This window comes from Berghia stephanieae, chromosome 11 (genome assembly GCF_034508935.2).
Source record: "Berghia stephanieae isolate SIO BIC M18660-M18661 chromosome 11, UCSD_Bste_1.3, whole genome shotgun sequence".
Lineage (NCBI taxonomy): Eukaryota > Metazoa > Mollusca > Gastropoda > Nudibranchia > Aeolidiidae > Berghia > Berghia stephanieae.
Genome location: NC_088370.1, coordinates 37,895,248 through 37,916,154, shown reverse-complemented (window position 1 = coordinate 37,916,154; position 20,907 = coordinate 37,895,248). Strand labels below are relative to the sequence as shown.

The window sequence follows — 20,907 nt, the reverse complement described above, 5'->3', positions numbered from 1 at the left end:
GAGACCTCACAAGCTGACCCCATTCGTCACGGTCTCTTGTGTTTTCCAGTTCGCTATTGAGGTCCAGGCCTGTCCACTCTTTGATGTTGTCTTGCCATATATTTTTACTGTCTTCCTCTTGTCCTGTGTCCCTCCACAGTACCCTGCATGACGATCATGACAGACAGTGTGTCCGAGCCAGGATAATTTCCTTCTTTAGACCATTGTCAACAGTGGTTCCTGTCCTCCTGGTCGATCCTCTACCTCTTCTAAAATATCCTGATTGGTCCTGTGCTCCAGATATATCAGCTCGATACAAAATGCTAAAGGATGTCATTAGTTTAATTTATATATCTTAAAAAACACATTAGTTGAGATAGAATTAAATTTCTACAAATAAAACTTAAGGTTACACGTACGCACATTTAGATAACACTATATAATAAAGCATCAGCTTATATTAATACAACAACAACATTAATAGCATGTTTGTAATTTTAGAAATCATCGTATTTATCTTTTAGAAATAAATATGTTTCCATTTTTCCATTAGCTCAAGTCCTGGGAAAAATCAAACGGAAAGATCCCTAAAGGAGCGGCTGTTGTCGTCAATTTCAATTGGTCAAAGAGATTCACAGACATCAAAAAGTACTTTAATACAGAAGATTTGCATATGCAGGAGTAAGTCATTTAATATCTTTAGTTCTATCTATGGACAAATGCTACATCAATAGTTACCATATGAGACGAATAGCCTCAACTCAATCGATCCTAGAGATTTATGCTACTTTTTAAAATCAGAAAATAATGTATTAATAATGAGCATGAGCATAGATATTTTTATTCAACTCCCATTAACATGTAAAAATTAAAAACATTAGCTTATACTACGCCTATAATTTGTCTCCGAAAAATGTAATAAATAGGCAAGGGGTAAAAGCTACCCGGGTAAACTACGGATATAGTCGGTGTTTGAGTCGATTGAATTAATGTGATTTAGACAGGGCAATATAGATGTAGCAATCTGCTTTTCGAACCACATATATGAGACGTGAGTCATGTTTATATGTTTTATTGAGGAGAATGAAAATAATGTCTTCATGTGTGATATTTTAGATTTCCGCATTCCTGAGTTTTCCAACTTAAAAACAATCTTTTGTCGTCGAATTCACTCCGAAAAAATACGGGGTTGCCGCCATTAATTCCACTCGCAGGAAGTCCCATTCTAAAATGGAGACGGGAAGGGCTAATTTACCTGCTTTGCGCAATACATACACACACAAACAATGCTTGGAATACTGCACAACATCCAAAAATCTTCTAATATCTGTCTCACACTCGCACTCGCCCTTGTAGATCGTGGCATCAACTTGCCGCTTAGACATGAACTGGAAGAAGTCTTCGTTTAGATGGCGATTCTCAATTTTCAATTATTTTTCTTATATAATTTAGTGTTTTTATTAAAATTGTGACACCCCCCCCCCCCCAAAAAAAAAAAAAAAAAACAAAAAAAACAACAACAACAAAAAAAAAACAAAAAAAACATTGTCTTAAATCATATACATACCACTCTCAGTATTTTTTTTTTCCCAAACAAAAATCTAAATTTAACTGTCGTTCGTTTTATCGTTTTGATTATTGTAGAGCTACTGTGTTTGGGGCTTAGCTTCATTATAAGAGAATAAATAAATAGATATAAATGGTTACTGTTTATTATCCACAGACTCAAACGGCATTATGTCGAGAAGTCCTCGATGCGAATATTGAATGTCGAACCCTGTTGGATTAATTTCTGTCAGTTATTGTAGGGAATAAATACAGCTTCAAGTATATATTTCCCAAACCCGTGCGAATTCATTGCCTTGTGACACGAAAATCATCTTCCTATCATTGGTCCAAAGCTGACTCATTGGAGGAGGTAGTTTATTACTACTCTGGTTTAAAATGAAAATCTAACCGTTAACCTTGGTTTCTTGGTTGAAACCAAAAATTGTAAAAAAAAAAAAACAGCGTCACAGCTCGACCTATGTATTCGACGTTGATGTTTACTAAGCCCTTGCCAAAGGCTTTGAGCAAATTTAGTTAATATTGTTCGATTGGATTGAACTTTAACAATTGTGAAATGTTCCTTTCAATAGAGGTATTTCATAAGATAGTGAGTAACAGTTAATATTATGTTATCTTACCTTGGGTGTGAGGGGATATCTTGAAACAAATCAGTACGATGATATTTTAACAGCTAGCTGAAGATAAACAAAACATTAGATCCTGGACGTAGCACGTAATTCACAAACAAGAAACATTACTTTGGTAATATGACTACTTTTATAACTTCAATTACTGGTACTATTGAATCACCGCAGGGGCACAAAGGGTTAAAGTATATTTTTTCTATCTATTTCAAGCAAATACCGATTCCCAGTGGTCAGTAAGAAGGCGATTGATTGGCTCGTGGACAAGAGATACATCAAGATCCTGGCCATCGACGGACCCAGTCCAGACCTTCTGAACAGAAATTTCCCCGTGCACGTGAAGATGCTGACAGCCAACAAGCTGATCGTGGAGAACCTCAAAGATCCAGGGAGACTTCCGGCCAAAGGCTTCCGGTTTCATGCAACTCCAGCCAAATTCGTCGGGCTACCGGTGTGCAAATTAGAGCCTTTGCTCTCGTTCATGAAGGAAACGGAAGTAGGGAGAATGTAGCTCTTAGCATTGTTTTAGTAGTTGCCATGGCGATCTTTTCAAGATTATTCACTGCTTATTGAATTTAGCTTTATTTTCTTCTAATGTATATAATAATATTTGTTACGGTATTATTCTGACTTTGGTTTTTAGCTTTGATTTTGTAATCGACATATACTTAGCCACTAAAATAGAGCATTGATACGTTCTTACTTGTTGTTATGGTTTTATAATCTAATCTGATAAATCCAACGTGAATTGTCTCCTTATGGAGCCTTAGCGCCCAGTGAGTTGAACTTTCTTGGTCTATCAATAGGACTCCTTTTTAATGGACGTTGAAAACAAATTCCCTCTAAACTTGAAGGCTCGACCAAACACAAAAGACGCAGGATAAATTATATTAGTTGAAGGCCTAAACTCCGTATCATAACAATCGTGTCTGTTGTCAGTTTACTGCCCAATTACGTGAATTCTTGAATATCTTTGAGAGGATTTCCATCATACGCACTGGGTTTTTGTTTAATGTGTTGATTCTCATGACTTGAGTCTTCTTGCTGTGTACTTTGAGCCAAATTGAGCTTGCTGTGGTGTGTAAACTTTCAGTCTTCTGGCATATATCCTTGTAGGTACCCAAATATTATGGTAGACTGTAATATATAAAATAAACTTAATGGATTGGCCAAACACAAAAAACACTGGTTAAAGTATATTAGTTGAGAACCTAAATCGCTTACCATAAAATTCCCGTATGTAGCATCATATCTTGTAGGTGCCTTAACTCTTTCCTTACCAGCTATTTTCATAATTTTACCCGAAACTCCAAACTCACCCAACACTCAAAAATAGTAAAACCAAAGCTAGAGGTGCCTAAATGAGCCAATAAATTGGAGATAAAAAATAAAGTGAGTAGATGTGACTCATATATAAGGGAACAACTCAAAACAAACAACGTTTCAACCCTTGGCCTTCGTCAGGAGACAGTAAACAAAAACACAAACAAATATGTAAATTTACAATGTGCTATTTTGTCAATTTACATCTTTGTTTGTGTTTTTGTTTACTGTCTCCTGACGAAGGCCAAGGGCCGAAACGTTGTTTGTTTTGTGTTGTTCCCTTATATATGAGTCACATCTACTCACTTTATTTTTTATCTCCACTCAAAAATAGATTTTTCAAACAGAATAATAACGAGTATATTCTATGTTTTGTTCAGAAAATATTATCTCTGCAAAACAGTGTCGAGTTTTTATAGCTATAACTATAACAAATGCAATCAGACTAAGAAAACTGTTGACTGCATCGTAACAAATGTGATGATTACCCTGTAGGTGGTAAGGAAAGGGTTAATATTATGGTATGTTGAATGCAATATCTAAAATAAACTTGAGCGGTTGGCCAAACACAAAAGAAACTGGATACATTATATTGAGGACCTAAACCGCTTACCATAACAATAGTGTCTGTAGCATCATACCTTATAGGTGCTTTAATGTCATGGTATGTAGACTACAATATGTACCTACTGTTCTTCTTCTTCTTCTTCTTCATCGTTCCTCTGATGGACATCTATGGCTGCAGTCCGATATCTGCTATGAAGTCTGTGGTCCGCTTTAGGTCCTCAGCCTCACCATAGAGCTTTGTGTTGAGTGTTGTAGGGGTGACCCAGTGGTTCGAACGTTGCACGTTGTATAATGGGCAATCCATAAGCACATGTAAAGTGGTTTCATGGTCGGTTCCACATGGGCAATAAGGGGTTGTTCCAATACCTAGCTTTGTAAACATATGTCCTCTTAGTCTATTGTGTCCTGTTCGGAGGCGGAATAGAGTGACTTGGCTACTTCGCTGAATGGCATGGATTGGATCCTGCTTGTTGTGTTCTAGGTGTGTGTCATTCCTTTCTTTGTCTATTTTTAGCTTTATTATTTTCTTTTGCTGATGGTAAGTGATTGACGACTTCGGTTGTTCCTTCTGGGCTCCTTCTTTGGCCAGTTGATCGGCAATTTCATTTCCATATATACCTACATGACTTGGAATCCACTGCAGCACAATTGTTCTGAACTATCTTATTTTTGTGGACTTTTTATACAGTCGACAAATGTTTACAACCATACCTTAGAATATGATATTGTAATTACCCTATAGTGTAAAAATATATGAATTGAAATACAAACAATATTAAATGTAACAAATTGTCTTATATAAAACTAATGAAAATGTTGCTACTTGAAGCTCGGAGAAGAAGAAAAAAAATAACGATTGACATTGAATTTTAAGCGTCAATGTTTTAGACGAAAGCAGATATATGTCTTCGTCTAATAAGTTGAAGCTTACAATCAATACTGATCGTTATTTTTTATTTTAAACTAAAAACTTGAGCATTTGTATAGCGCAACATCTACTAAACAGTGCTTAACAAGGAGGCACTAGTCAACAGCAACGCTTAGCATGTAAGACGACAGACGCCGAATCTTAGGCAAAATTTCGATTTTTTTCTGACAGACACAACGCTTTTAACGACCAGATACTCATTTTGCACGTGAGTACGGTGGGATAATATGAGTAAAGAGCCTTTTCAAAGGAGTCAATTATTATAATGATAATATAATTCATCATAATATGATATATACATGGCATTCCATTGTCATCAGAACAGACCCAACGACTAGCAAGCACAGCCTTTTTGGGTGGGGTGTTTAAAACCTTTAAAAAAACGTAATATTGCCCAAGAGACGGTCTGTCGTCCTAAATATTAGCGTTGCTGTCGGCTAGGGAATTCGCAGAATTCAACTCTGAGCCGGATTTGAACCCTAGACTTTACGATCCAAAAGCGAGTGATATACCACTAGACCATAATATATATATATATTACAATTCCTGTCTTGCTGCAAAAAGGCACAATCCTCTGTCATGAAAACAAAAACAAAAATTGTGAATTTCTAAAATATACTTTCTGATGGATTGGGTAGTAGCAGTCAAATGAAATGAAAGCTTTGGTCTAATTAACCAGTAGGTTTTTGACCAATCAAAACATGGAATTTGTGATACACCTTCACTCATGTTCGGACAAACATTGTTGGTTATTTATAAACAATAACGTGAATAAAATCGACCTCTTTCTGATCATTCTTATTGTTTTTATACCGTCAAATGGGTGACTAGATATCACACGATTTACTCGATCATATTATTAACGTTGAAGTTTACACACAGTTTTCTGTGTTAGCTATATTGATCAAGTGGTAGAACAGTAGGTATTTTACTTAGACACACGCCATCGATAGTAAAACCTGTGTAGTTCGCTATTTTATAAAATCACTGCCATTCATTGTTTAGATTATGACGATTGTCAGAGAGGCGTGGTTATCTAGGCGTCTATTAACGAAGACAGATAGTGTGGACATATCGAGATTCCCATTTGTCAACAAAACACAATTCTCACTCATCTGAAATGCATAATAAGTTCTTGGTGGGAAACACTTATGTCTGCATTGAAAAAAAGATGTAGTAGTAGTAGTAGTAGTAGTAGTAGTAGTAGTAGTAGTAGTAGTAGTAGAAGTAGTAGTAGTAGAAGTAGTAGTAGTAGTAGTAGTAGTAGTAGTAGTATAGTAGTAGTAGTATGTAGTAGTAGTAGTAGTAGTAAGTAAGATAGTAGTAGTAGTAGTAGTAGTAGTAGTATAGTAGTAGTAGTGGTAGTAGTAGTAGTAGTAGAAGTAGTAGTTTGTAGTAGTAGTAGTAGTAGTAGTAGTAGTAGTAGTAGTAGTAGTAGTAGTAGTAGTAGTAGTAGTAGTAGTAGTAGTAGTAGCAGCAGCAGCAGCAGCAGCAGCAGCAGTAGTAGTAGTAGTAGTAGTAGTAGTAGTAGTAGTAGTAGTAGTAGTAGTAGTAGTAGTGGTAGTAGTAGTAGTAGTAGTAGTAGTAGTAGTAGTAGTAGTAGTAGTAGTAGTAGTAGTAGTAGTAGTAGTAGTAGTAGTAGTAGTAGTAGTAGTAGTAGTAGCCCTTTATAGGCGACATGTCTGATTTACCTTAACGCTGACGAAATTATTCTAATCACTCACTCATTTTCATGACCGGATGGTTGTCGGGGGTTGAGGGATCCTGTGGGAATTAACCTGTACAATCCAGTAACACATGTGTCAGTCATTGGCGTTCCCTCTGACAACTCAAACAACATCCTCTCCATCCCTTGATGTTATCCAGCCACATTTTCCTTTGTCTTTCTCTTCTTCTTTATTATGATTAAATGAATGTTTTGCATTGCAAGTGTGCTTATGTGGTACGTGTGGATGTGGATGAGTGTGTGCGGTATTGGCGTGTTTGAAACAGTGGGTGGTGGGAGAGTGTGGCTGTTATTGTGTATTTTTCTCTTTCGATATGACAATTATATTTGTAAAGCACCCAGAGCCTCCAACCAGGGGGAAAGGTTGCGCAATATAAATATGCATTATTATTATTATTATTATTATTATATTATTATTATTATTATTATTATTATTATTATTATTATTATTATTATTATTATGTATTATTATATTATTTTATTATTATTATTATTATTATTATTATTATTATTATTATTATTATTATTATTATTTTATATAACGCCAGTATCCACAAATTGTGCTCAGAGGTGCTTTACAATAGTTTTTTTGGTATCACACAAGTTCATTCATTCGACTACGAAATCACCACAACAGTCACACACACACACACACACACAGACACACACACACACACACACACACAGACAGAAACATATCTTGTCGAAGATTTGTTTTTAAATGCCGTTTGAAGACTGAAGACTTTCACATTGTCGGGTCTTAGGTGGTAAAGAATTCCATATGATTGGGGCCGAAAATGCAAAACCACGCTCAGCAAACTTTGCTCTTGGGGCGTTTTTTACTCCATTAGCGAAGAACTGGCGGATTGCAGAGATTGAGTTGGTCTTTGACCTTCCACCGTGCCTTGCAAGACTGTCTCGCACAAGCGGTCATGTCTGACCAAATGTCCAAACCACCAAGTTCCCGTCTTTTAACCAGGAACTGCCTCACTCTGGAAAAATCGCATTAAAAATTTGGCCAAAAACCCGTCCCTCAAATATGAATCGATTTAAATGACCCTCATATTGGCAAAAGTTCTCAAACTTGGGACTTTTCAAAGTCCTGAGTTTGAGGTCGAATTTTAGACTCAAGATAATGCTCTAGAAGATGTTTTAAATGACCATTTGTAAATTAAATTAATTTAAGAAAGGTTTGCAAGTTACTCGCATATCAATTTGTAAATAAATAGATTTATATTTTTTAGATTTCGGAACAATGGCGGAGGCCCGTATGAGTACTTCTCCGACGAGTATAAATGTGTATCTAGAGGACTAAAACATTAAAAATCTGATCATGTTTTGACTTTTATACATTCTACTCACATGAAATGTCAAAAGGTTCTAGCCAGCATGAAGAATAAAAAGTACCAATTTTCTTTGTTTAGAACCAACCTGCTCGTTGGTGGGCGGACGTGACATCGGACTATTGAATGCTATTACATTACAACAATGTTAAACTAGGCCCATATATCAGACATATTATGTATATACGTCCACGTGGATTCAACTCAAAAAGCCACAGAAAGTTCGTTCTTGTGTTACTTTTGAGTCCTTTAGTTTAAATAATTGTGTTTCTGGCTGAGAAAACGCGGAAGGTTGCGCAAATTTCATAAATTATAAATTGAGTTATCTATGCAATGCTTATATCACATCTTTCTGATCATTTACCACTTTAAATTGTCTTTCTATCTCGATTAGAACCCAATTTAGGAACTATTTTCTGAATAAAATTTCTTGCTATGGGAAACACTTTATCTTCGATTTGGCGGCTTTCACTCGAATCGAAGCTTGCCGCATCTTCCATGGTTTTTTTAGCCAGCCTCATAAATTTAAACGTGCAAACAATGTTGAAATTTTGCGTTTTCAATTTCAAATGATACCAAACCGCACAACAATTGAAAATAAACAAACTAAAAAGGGAAGTAGAAAATAATAATCTTAGAAAAAGTAGGTACAGTGGCGTGTTGACATTTTGATCATCGTGTTTTTTTGAGTTGTGTTCATAATTAATAAAGACAGAGATTTCCCATTTTGATTCGTCATCAACACATTTTTAACTTTAACACAACATTTTAATCAAAGACAAACAACAGTACCATGATTTATTTATGGAGAAAAATGCTTTTTTAAACTTAAGAAGAACAACTCACACAGTAATCAGTGGGCACAGGTTTAAAACATAGGTGAGCTTTACAAATTTCAACAGTACCTGAACAGTGACATTAGTGAATCAAAACAAGAAGGGAAGCGTCACAAATTCAATATCAGTCTGATCGAACTCGAGGAACATCGGGTACCAGACTCACGTTTCAGATTGTAACATACTTCATGATTATTTTACCTTCAAATCTTCACCATGGACAATGAATCGTTAAGACTTGTAGGATGCCGACACTACATCGCCATTAATTGCGAATATGTCGAAGATTATGTTGCTGGTCTTCTCGCCATCTTCGGGACTTTTGTCGGTATCTCCAATAATACTCTCTCAATTTTGGTTTTCTTCCAAGACAAATACAAGAAAAAGGTTCTCTCATTCCTACTGAGATGTTTATACGTAACCAACATGATAATCGCAGGTTTAATATTTATAAAAACAATGTTGCATATCCTGTTTATAGAGAGCCTTTACAGCAAAAGCGATTCAGAAATTATGCAGACTCTTAAACGAATATTTTTACAACTACCAATCATGACCATTGAAATGGGACATGGCATTTTGGCCTATTTGGCCGTCTTACGCTTCCTTCATTCAATTTACCCTCTCTTTGTGCAGTTTTCTCCGCACGCCTACACAATAACTTACATCTCTCTATTCGCGATATTTAGCTTTATTCTAGGATTGAACACGAAATTGATCATTTTCAAGGAAGGCTCTCGAATTTTTCAAACAGACTTGTTCTACTTGACGTCCTTGTTGATTGTCGTTGTTTTTAACATCGCTTGGATCGTCATGGAGAAAAGGCGGCACTTTAAAATCAACAAAACAAGAATGACAGTAGTTCCAATACGCAGTAAAACAATGACCAACCTGTTCAAATACGCCATATGGTCATCCGTGCTTCTCGTCGTCACGACCTTACCACTTATCATATTCAACATGATCGTTTCATTGCTTTACCCAGATAATTCCTGCTATACCTGTCTTTACATTTACAGAATTAGAGTTTACTTACTTCTGCTTATGAATTGCAATTTTTACTTTGATAATTTGTTGTATTGCCTCTTGAGTGAACAATATCGAAAGGATGTTCTTAAGGTAATCTTTAAATTTATGGTTAGAATATGGTCACCGTCCCAAACGACTCCTTTAACACCATCCCTCAGACAAGAAGAAGCTCCCAATAGAAGCAATGACAAAGAATAGCCTGATGAATACACGGTCGGTGGTATTATTGGAATATCTCCTGGCATTTTGATATGAACAAAGAGCGACCATTTATTGGCCTGAGCTGAGAGGTCAACACTGAAGTCGAAGCTTTATTGATCTCAGCACGAGCTCAGGATTACCACAGCATTTCTGTATCGTGTTGACCTTCAGCCATAAAGAATGCATGAGGGAGAAGAAGAGAAGAAGAAGAAGAAGAAGAAGAAGAAAGAAAGGAAAAGAAGAAGAAGAAAGAAAGGAAGAAGAAGAAGAAGAGAAGAAGAAGAAGAAAAGGAAAAAAAAAAAGAAGAAAGAAAAGAAGAAGAAGAAGAAGAAGAAGAAGAAAAAGAAGAAGAAGAAGAAGAAGAAGAAGAAGAAGAAGAAGAAGAAGAAGAAGAAGAAGAAGAAGAAGAAGAAGAAGAAGAAGAAGAAGAAGAAGAAGAAGAAGAAGAAGAAGAAGAAGAAGAAGAAGAAGAAGAAGAAGAAGAAGAAGAAGAAAGAAGAAGAAGAAGAAGAAGAAGAAGAAGAAGAAGAAAGAAGAAGAAGAAGAAGAAGAAGAAAGAAGAAGAAGAAGAAGAAGAAGAAGAAGAAGAAGAAGAAGAAGAAGAAGAAGAAGAAGAAGAAGAAGAAGAAGAAGAAGAAGAAGAAGAAGAAAGAAGAAGAAGAAGAAGAAGAAGAAGAAGAAGAAGAAGAAGAAGAAGAAGAAGAAGAAGAAGAAGAAGAAGAAGAAGAAGAAGAAGAAGAAGAAGAAGAAGAAAAGAAGAAAAGAAGAAGAAAGAAGAAGAAGAAGAAGAAAGAAGAAGAAGAAAGAAGAAGAAGAAGAAGAAGAAGAAAGAAGAAGAAGAAGAAGAAGAAGAAGAAGAAGAAGAAGAAGAAGAAGAAGAAGAAGAAGAAGAAGAAGAAGAAGAAGAAGAAGAAGAAGAAGAAGAAGAAGAAGAAGAAAGAAGAAGAAGAAAGAAGAAGAAGAAGAAGAAGAAGAAGAAGAAGAAGAAGAAGAAAGAAGAAGAAGAAGAAGAAGAAGAAGAAGAAGAAGAAGAAGAAGAAGAAGAAGAAGAAGAAGAAGAAGAAGAAGAAGAAGAACAGGAATATGTGAATATATGAATATGTGAAATGCAACATCAAACAAGTATCAAGGCCATGTCAACAACGTAATAATAATATTATAATCAATGACATTTATATAGGGCCTTGTCCCGATTTTAACAGGCTCTGGGCGCCTCACGTTCATAAAATAAATAATAACAAATGATTATAATTTTTTAAAATGAGGATAAACAGAAATAAATGATGAGGAAAGCGGGTAATCTCTCTCTCTCTCTCTCTCTCTCTCTCTCTCTCTCTCCCTCTCTCTCCGTCTGTCTCTCTCTCCCACTCTCTCTCTCCCACTCTCTCTCTCTCCCTCTCTCTCTCTCTCTCTCTCTCTCTCTCTCTCTCTCTCTCTCTCTCTCTCTGTGTCTGTCTCTGTCTCAAAAAAGATGTTTCACAAAGCACACAATGTATTTCTGTATATAGATACATAAGACAAGTAAGGGTTTATTTCCGTTTCATAATCTTAAAATTAAATGATAACAATGTCAAATTGAACGCAAGCTTCAATTTAATAAACGAAAACAGATAATACGGACGTTTCGGCTTTCCCCTTTATCAACAATGAAACACTACAGACGAAAAAGATAATGTGATAGTAGCGTTGTTAAGGTGAAAAAAAAACTTATCCTTCAAATATACGGAAGGCTCAGGTTTGAGGGTTTATGACAATATGAGGTTAATTTTAATCCATCGAGATATTTGAAGGACGAATTTACTTTTTATATGAGCCAAGGAACTGTTTACATTGGAACATTCAATCAAATATCGCATAGCGTCACTATGTCCTCGTTATGTAAATGTTGTTGCTCGAAATTCGAAGAAATAAATAACAATGTGAAATTGAATGTAAACTTCAATTTAAGAAACGAAAACAGAAAAATGGGCGTTCCGGGTTTCCTCTTTATCAACAAAACAGGATGAATGAAACACTGCAGACGCCTGTAGTGTTTCATTCATCCTGTTTTGTTGATCTGTTTGCGTATATTGAATTGAAGCGTACAATCAATTTCATATTGTTATCTATGTCCACGTATGATGTGATAGATCGCTTTCGGATCAGCAGATCCTGGGTTCGAGCTTTGCTCAGTGCATTTTTGAGTCCTTGGAGAAAACTCTTCACTCACATTCTCTCACCGTACTCAGGTGTAAAATGAGTACCTGACTTTTAACAGCGTTCTCTCTGTCTGAATAAATTGTAATATCCCCTAACTGGCGTCATGACACGTTCTACTTGTTACGTGTTGCTGTTGGTCAGGGACCCTTTGTAAAGCGCTTTGAGCACGTTTAGTGCATATTGAACTATATAAAAGCTCAATTTTTTTTTAAAATACGCAATACGTGATACGTGATACGCGATACGCATGAGATAGGGAATGAGATTAGCGGAAGAGTAGCGTCCCTTGATTGGACGTTTACCTTACAGAGAGAACGTCAATTTGGTTTTGAAGTGTCTCAAGCCACTTTCACCGGAAGCGAGGACGAGAGACGCTTGCGCACAACCAACATGCTCTCTCTTATAACTTTCCATCCGGTGACGTCACAGACAATGGGTGACGTCCAATCAAGGGACGCTACTCTTCCGCTAATCTCATTCCCTATACTAAAACTCTCTCTGTAAGATTAAATAGCTGTGATTGTTCAAAGTATAGCTGCAGTATCATAATAAAAAAAATATATCTATAAATAATTTTAAAAACTTGAGCTTTTATAAAGGCAATATCCACTAAACGTGTTCAGAGCGCTTTACAACGGGTCCCTGACCAACAGCAACACGTAACAAGTAGAACGAGTCATGAGCCTGTTAGGGGATATTACAAATGATAAAGATAACAATGGGTTGCTGTTTAATACTCGTGGCCGTCAGATAGGGTAATGGTCATTTAAAATGTAGTTATAATATTGTATTTTCTTACTGTTGAGCAGTAACCCATGGTAGTCAGGAAGAATCATCATCTTCAATGTAGCAATGACTATCCCGCACAAATCTTTTAGTGCATGGGCCAGTGGGCGAAACCCTCCCCCCCTGGGGGAGTTTTCGCCACATGGTTTTTCTGAAACAGCAATATATCTTGAGTATTAATCCGGGTGTTACCGTTTTTTCAAGTGTCATTTACGAGAGTTACGGCCCTTGAAAGGTCATTGGGTGCAATTTTTTGTGAAATCGTTTTTGTGCATAAAATGGTTGTTTATCACCTTAAAATTGTTTCACATACAATCAATAATGGAATTTTATTGTAATTTCTCATTTTTTGCCTCATATCATAAAATATTTTACAAAGCTATATAGCGTTTTTAAATCTTTGATAGCCATTTTCTCTATAATTAAAAAAAAATCTATTACAGTGTACTTGTTTCCCTTCAGGATGAATAAACAAGAGGGATTTTGCACTAGCACAATTCAGGCATGCTTCAGGGACATATAACACAAATTAATCCGGGTGTTACAGTTTTTTCAAGTATCATTTACAGGAGTTATGGCCCTTGAAAGGTCATCGGGTGCAATTTTTCGTGAACTCATTTTTGTGCATAAAATGATTGTTTATCACCCTAAAATTGCTTCAAATGCAATAAATAGTGGAATTTTATTGTCATTTCTCATTTTTTGCCTCATATCATAAAATATTTTACAAAGCTATATAGGGTTTTTAAATCTTTGATAGCCATTTTCTCTATAATAATGAAGTCCCCAAAGGCTGTGCAATTGAAGCTGCATTTGAGAGTGCCTCATCAGAGGAAAGAAAACTGCAAGAAGCTGCTGTAACCTTGAGACATTTGATTCTGGATTCTTTCAAAGATCATTCACAAATGCCTTGGCCCCCCCCCCTCCCCCCCCCCCCCACATCAGAGTATTTGCTATCTGCTCAAGACCAACTTCCTTCTGCTCTGATCAAATTTTTTACTACACTCCTATCCAAGCAAGGTGCAGGACATATGAGTAGTAGGTCTGAAAGACTTGTACGTTCCATGGCCCAAGGTGTTTGATATAATGTCACTTGTGGACAATGGAAAATGCCTAAACATTTACTTCTGGGGATGACTGTGAGGCATTTGACTGGAAGTTTTCAGATTATAAACATCCTTAACCGCTTTGGACATTGCGCATCCCACTCTACTCTTTTGGAACTGGAGACTGCAATGTGCGATAGTGTTGTTGAATGCTCCACAAATCTTCCTTCTGCAGCATTGGCACATCCAAAAATCACCCATTTTGCTGGGATAATTTCGATCTCACAGAGGAGACCACTGATGGGTCTGGCACCACACACTCTACTAATGGCATCATGATCCAAGAAATAAAAGAAGGAAACTTGGAAAGAAAAATAGAGCAACAAAATGTCACGACTGGAAAAACAAAGAAAAGGTCAGCAACTTTCAAACCCATCCAAATTCAGCCTTGCTTTGCAACTGGAAGAGCAGAACCTTCTCTGACTATTTCCACAACAACAGTAGAAAACAATCAAGAAAGACAGCTGTACCAAGATAATTTTCTGTGGGTGTTCTGTAGGATGAAGTTGAATTCAGACGGAGAACGTTTCCCTGGCTGGAAAGGTTGGCTTTCATCAACAACTCCAAACCCCCAAAATGAAAATGAAACCAACATGCCTTCAATTGTTGAATATATGCCTGTCATCAATGCTCCCATAACTGAAGCAGCTACAGTACAGAAGGTGCTACAACTATCTTTAGAGGCAACACAAGAGCTTGGTCAGCCATATACATTTGTAACATTTGACCTTGCTGTAGCAAAGAAAGCTTACGATATTGTCTGGCAAAACCCACAGCTTTACAAAACAGTCATTATTCACCTGGGTGTCTTTCACACCATAATGTCATATCTTGGTGCCCTGGGAAAGCTCCAAAATGGATCTGGTTTTGAAGAAATTGTGACTGAAGCAGAGCTATGTGCACATGGTTCTATGGATAGGGTTATGAGTGGAAAGAACTACAACAGGGCTATACGAGTGCATGTGTCTGTTTTGGAGGCTCTAGAGAGACTTCTGCTTGCAAAATTTGAGCAGGACACGGATTCAAAACTCAGTAAAGACCTCATGTCTTACATAAAGGAATTAACCGAAGGAATTTCAAGCCATACAGCTAATAAAATTCTCCAGTCAACTGTGTATGCTGAGTTATTTTCCCAGTATGAAGCCTTCAAAGAGAGTGTCCGCTCAGGAAAGTACGGAAAAACTGCACAATACTGGATCCAATACATGGACAGAGTTTGGCTTCTCCTCCAGTTTCTGCGAGCTACAAAGACAAACAACTTTCTTCTTCATATATCTTGTTTAAAAGAACTGTGCCCACTGCTTTTTACCATGAATCACCACAATTATGCCAAGTATATCAGTGTATATTTTGTGTCACTAGCCAACCTGATTCATTCCCACCCAGGGGGCAGAAGAAATGTTACAAGATAATGGATTTAGTGTCTCCAGATCAAGGACGCCTGCTAGAAGAATAGCAGTTGATATGACCATTGAACAAACAATAAACAAACATGCAAAGACAAAAGGAGGTATTGTTGGGTTCAGCAAGAGTCTTCCAAGATATTACCGTTGGAGTGTAACAAGACACAATCGAGCAGAATATGTATCAGCAACCCAAAGAATGATCAGCAACAACAACTGTATGGATATAGACACCCACAAAGAATTGAGCCTTGCAGAAAAAAAGACAAAGTGAAAAGCGAGTGCAAAAGATCCTCCAGGCATTTTCAGCATTTATCAATCCCTTTGAAGTTGAAGATGGTCTGGCCAGTCAAGCTTCAGGAATGAAAGTGCAAGAGGATGTTGCTGATGACCTGCTAGCCGTGGAAAAAACAGGAAAAAGATTGTTTGAAAGTTTTGTTGAAAACAGACTGAAGGAAAAGACTGTAGAATTTCACAAGCCATTAGAAAGGAACAAGACCAAGACATTTGCATCATTGAGGAAAGTGGTAACAGTGAAAAAAGACATGAACGTGGTCAAAATCAAGGCACAAAGAAATTTATTTGGCCAGCTTCTTGTTTTGTCCCAAGAGCACAGTGTTGATCTTCAAAAAGTTCTTCAATATCCTCTAACACCTACTCCATGGTCGCTGGCTTCATCAGATGGTTTACCTCTGAAGACCAACAAAGCAACTCTTTTGCACAAGCTCACGCCTGACAATTCATTAATGTTCGAGGATTATGCAAAAAAAAAACAAACAAACACCGTTTTCATTGTTGATGGCAATGCACTGTTACAAACTCTGTCAGCAATCCCAAATACATTTGGTGAAGTAGCCAAACTTACATTTTCCTCCTTACCACAAGCAGTTTGTGTACACTTTGTGACTGATACTTACATAGAAGATTCAATCAAAGGTTGTGAGAGATTGAGGAGATGAACTTCTGAAGATAATGCATACTTGTTAAGAGGATCTGAAACAACAGTGCCCAGACGTTGGAAATCATTTCTCAGCTGCGTTGATAACAAAAGATCCCTTATCAGGTTTCTCCTCAAGGAATGGGAAAGTAACGAATATGCAAAGAAATTGAGAAACAGGGAAATCTTCTTTGTCTGTGAAGAGAGATGCGCCTTACTTTACAGTGACACGGATGAATTTACCACAGCTGTACCTTGTCTAGATCTCTACTCATCACAGGAAGAGGCAGACACACGAATTATACTGCACTGTCAATATGCTTCCCGCCAACCAAACTGTGAAACAATTGTTGTCAGATCACCAGACACGGATGTCTTCTTACTTCTCCTTTCATTCTCAGAGACAATTGGAAAGACCCTGATTTTTGATACTGGCTGTAGCAACAACAGGCGACAAATCAATGTCTCTCAGATTGCAAAGACTTTGTCTAAACAGATGTGTGATGCATTACTTGGTGTCCATGCATTCACAGGCTGTGACACAACAAGTTGCTTTGCTGGGCAAGGAAAGCTGAAAGCTCTAAAATTTCTTCAAAAGGAGGAAGATCTTAGAATTCTGTTCTCCAGATTTGGAACATCAGCAGCTGTTTCGAGTAATTACTGTCTCATGTTAGAGTCATTTGTGTGCAAGCTGTATGGCAAAACCTCATGCACAAGTGTCAACAAAGTGAGGTATGACATAATTCGCCAGCGTTTCAAAGGAAAGAAAGGTACCATCTCATGCAGTGGTGGAATTGATCTGTGTCAGATGCCTCCTTGTAGTCAAGTATTGTCACTGCACATATCAAGAGCCAACATTCAAACTCTCATTTGGAGGAATGCAGTGTGCCAGAATCCTAGCATTCCAAAACCAGAGGATAACGGTTGGCAGAGAAATTCTGCAACTGAATTGGAAGTACAGTGGTTCAAAGATGCTTTCATTCCAGATGAGTTGCAGGAAATTGTGTAACGAAGAAAGCTGCACCAGTACTGACGAAGATACATATGCCGAGGATGGTAGTGATAGCTTTGACAGTGATTTCCTTGACGACACTTCAGAGGACGAAGAGGATTTTGCTACTGATGATGAGGATATGTAATAAATTGGTGAGCAGTGCAAACTGTTAAGGAGTATAGCATGTTTGCAAAACACATAAGGATATTGTTTTTATGTACTTACTGCATCTTGAATCAAGAATCCCTTTTGAGTATCAATTATTCTTCATAATATAACAATGCGATTTCGTTCAAAAGTCTTCGGTAATGATGCTTCACTTGGGTTGTGAACAAATTAGTCTTTTTTTCATGATATATCTATTGTTTTTACCACACCTTCAACTTACTTTTAAATGTGACAACTGGACATCAATACCATGTTTAAAAAGAATGAAAATTATGATGAATTTGGCATCCCACAAAGTGGAGAAAAATTTAAGGGTTGCGTACACTTTTAGTTTTTCCTGTAACGGAGAAATATGAAGGTTGTTGTTGAGGCTTGGGCCATAGCTTTCTTCAGTGCTACATTTTTAATGAACATGCTGTTTTTGGCCATATTTAAAATAATTTTTGTGTAAAACACTGAAATAGCCCATAAGTTTAGATATGACACTTCATGAGATTACTGACAAATTGTTTCAACTTTCTGTGAATCTATATAATATTTACAAATTGAAAGCTTGTGCACATAGTTTGATAGTATATTTAATTTCCTTCAGTTTGATACCCAATTTGCATATATTTGAATTAATATTGTAGTCTCCAGAGCCTTTGAAAGAAATGTTGTCTCTTTTTTGCAAGGGGACACAACTCACTTTTTTCAAAGGGCCATAACTCTCTTAAATGACACTTATTTTTACGGTAACAGTGGAATTTGTATGGCCAATAAGTTCTATTATTTGAAAAACATAGTGGCATAAACTCCCAAAGGGGGGGGGAGGGGGGGTCCCAGTGGCCTAAGCACTATTTGGGCCTCTTTTTCGCTCACGAAGTGCCCAAATTCACGACAAAATATGGGACGAAGCCGTTCAGTACATGCTATTTTAAAAAATTAATTACGACGCTGTTTATCGATGAATATGATTGAAAGTTGACACACAGTTAGAAAAGAGGTCATTTTAGATTATGTCAAGCGACAAAACTCGTACAATTTTTACTCTTTGGAGTACAATATTTCTAAAACTACAAAGAGGAGAGATTTTGTCGTTCATAGGGTTATATATGCACATTTCTTCTATTTATATTTCAAATTTCATTGGATTATGATAAGTACTTTTCCTGTATTCTCACAAAACATCAACCCAATTTGTATTTTAATGAGTGAAAATATGGAGACGGCCATTTTGCTCCACCATCGCGCGTCGCGCGACACGAAAATGACGTGAGCGAGGCAAGGCTGCCAGGTGGCCAGACTTTAACCTGACCAAATTCGACTTCAAAAGTGGCTAAATAGAAAATCATATGGCTTTCACTATTGAGACTGACCCACTTAAAACTAACTAAATTTTAACAAACAGAAAATTGAATAGACTAGGATAAATGTCAATGAGACAAAAATAGATGAATAAAATTTAATAAAAGAAGCAAAATTATATATTTGGCCACACACGTGGCCATCTGGCAACTTATTCGCGGTGACTGACGACACAAATCCTCGCGCGCTTTTTAAAAAAATTATGGCATTGTTTCATTGTTATGTCATAGGGATAGCAGATTAATACTAGAAATAACATAAGCCATGGTCTCACGGGACTGATTGATAATAATTTAGCAGGTATTTTTCGTTTGATTTGTATGTGTTGTAGACACAAAATTACACTTCGGAAAAGTTCCAAATGATCAATATTATGTATATTTAAAAACAAATTATAGTTGACCCTAGCCACACAGCTCTAAAACTATACAAGTTTGAACTTTTCTGATGTCTTCATCTTATTTTCTGATAATTTTGCCATAAAATTGCCAAGTTTTAATATCTTATTCCACGTATTAAGCGAGATACAGCCACAAACCAGAATAAAACGCAGAAAAAGCGTCCCATATTTTCCGTATTTTTTCTCTTTGTGAGTCATCCCAATAAATGACACATTTGAAACTGCATAACTTTGTTATATATTAATGGATTTTCAAAATTCAAAAAGATTTTTACTCAGTGGAGATAGGGCTTTGATTTAAGAGGAGTATTTCTTACAAAAATAGAAAACAAAAATTTTCATAGTCATTGCTACTTCAATGTCATCGTCATCATTATCATCATCATCATCATCATCATCATCATCATCATCATCATCATCATCATCATCATCGTCATCATTATTAATGACATAATGAAATAAGGCTGAGCTGTTCCGGCGTCGTTTACCGTAATAAGTGCATTGTTAATCAACTCTTCAGAGTTATAACTTTCATAACAATTTGATGATCTACTCGTCGTATGTCCAATTCTTTCTTTGCGATGTCAAACTCTGTACCGACCTCAAGGTTTTTTGCAAAATAATATTTCAAAATTTTGCAAAGAAAATGATGAATTTTGCAGTAGAAAATTAGTAAATTTTGAAAAAAAAAGTACACAAATTCTGCAGGTTTCTATGATGTATCACACCTGACAACTAACTTCGTGTAAGCCATGTAATAAAATATCCCCGCGGAATTACGGAATTTCAAACTCAAAATTGTGCAAAATTATGGGACAAAAATGGCAAATTTTGCCAGAAATTATGCTGATTTGGAAATAGGCACAAAGTTGGGAAAACAAAATTACAAAAAAAAATAGCTGTTAATGAAATTTTTATAATAAAGAAACATTAAAACTTTAAAGGTTGCCGAACATTGTTGCAGCAGAAACGGAAGCTTGTGTTAAACCTCGGGGACCCACTCCAGTAATCTTCATCACCGCAAATTTTGCAAAGAATCAAGGAATTTGTCCAACATTTGCAAAACGTGCAGATTTTGCAAATCAGAAAAATTTTCCCTAAATTTGCGACCACAAGCTGTGCAAAAAACCGCGGGGCCAGTCTTCAGTTCTTGTACCGTTAATTGGGATGACTTTACTACCTCAAGGAGTATCTTTCCCTCAACCGATTAGGAGCATTTTGAATTTGTGACCCCTCCTCTCAAAACGGTATTATGTCGTCGGAGCAGATGATAAAAAGTCAAATTATAGTTAAACTGGTCAAAAATATAAAACGTTGGTATTTAGCACAGTAAAATATGATATTCCTTCTCCTATAAAAAGCATATTAACTCAACTTAAGCATGATAGTTCTGGCTACAAAGTCAGTTTTCAGCATCTCAATCATCCCGACTTAATACCGTT

General features: G+C 36.6%; 1 protein-coding gene across 1 annotated transcript in view; it reads left to right on the top strand.

Moving 5' to 3' along the window:
• LOC144956785 (isatin hydrolase-like) overlaps positions 1-3,586 on the top strand; it is a 12,440-nt gene extending 8,854 nt beyond the window's left edge. Inside the window, exons 5-6 of the mRNA XM_078887498.1 lie at positions 533-660; positions 2,385-3,586. Coding sequence (XP_078743624.1) covers positions 533-660; positions 2,385-2,682 — 426 coding nt within the window. The 3' untranslated portion in view covers positions 2,683-3,586. The remainder of the gene's footprint in view (positions 1-532; positions 661-2,384) is intronic.
• The last annotated feature ends 17,321 nt before the right edge of the window (positions 3,587-20,907 follow it).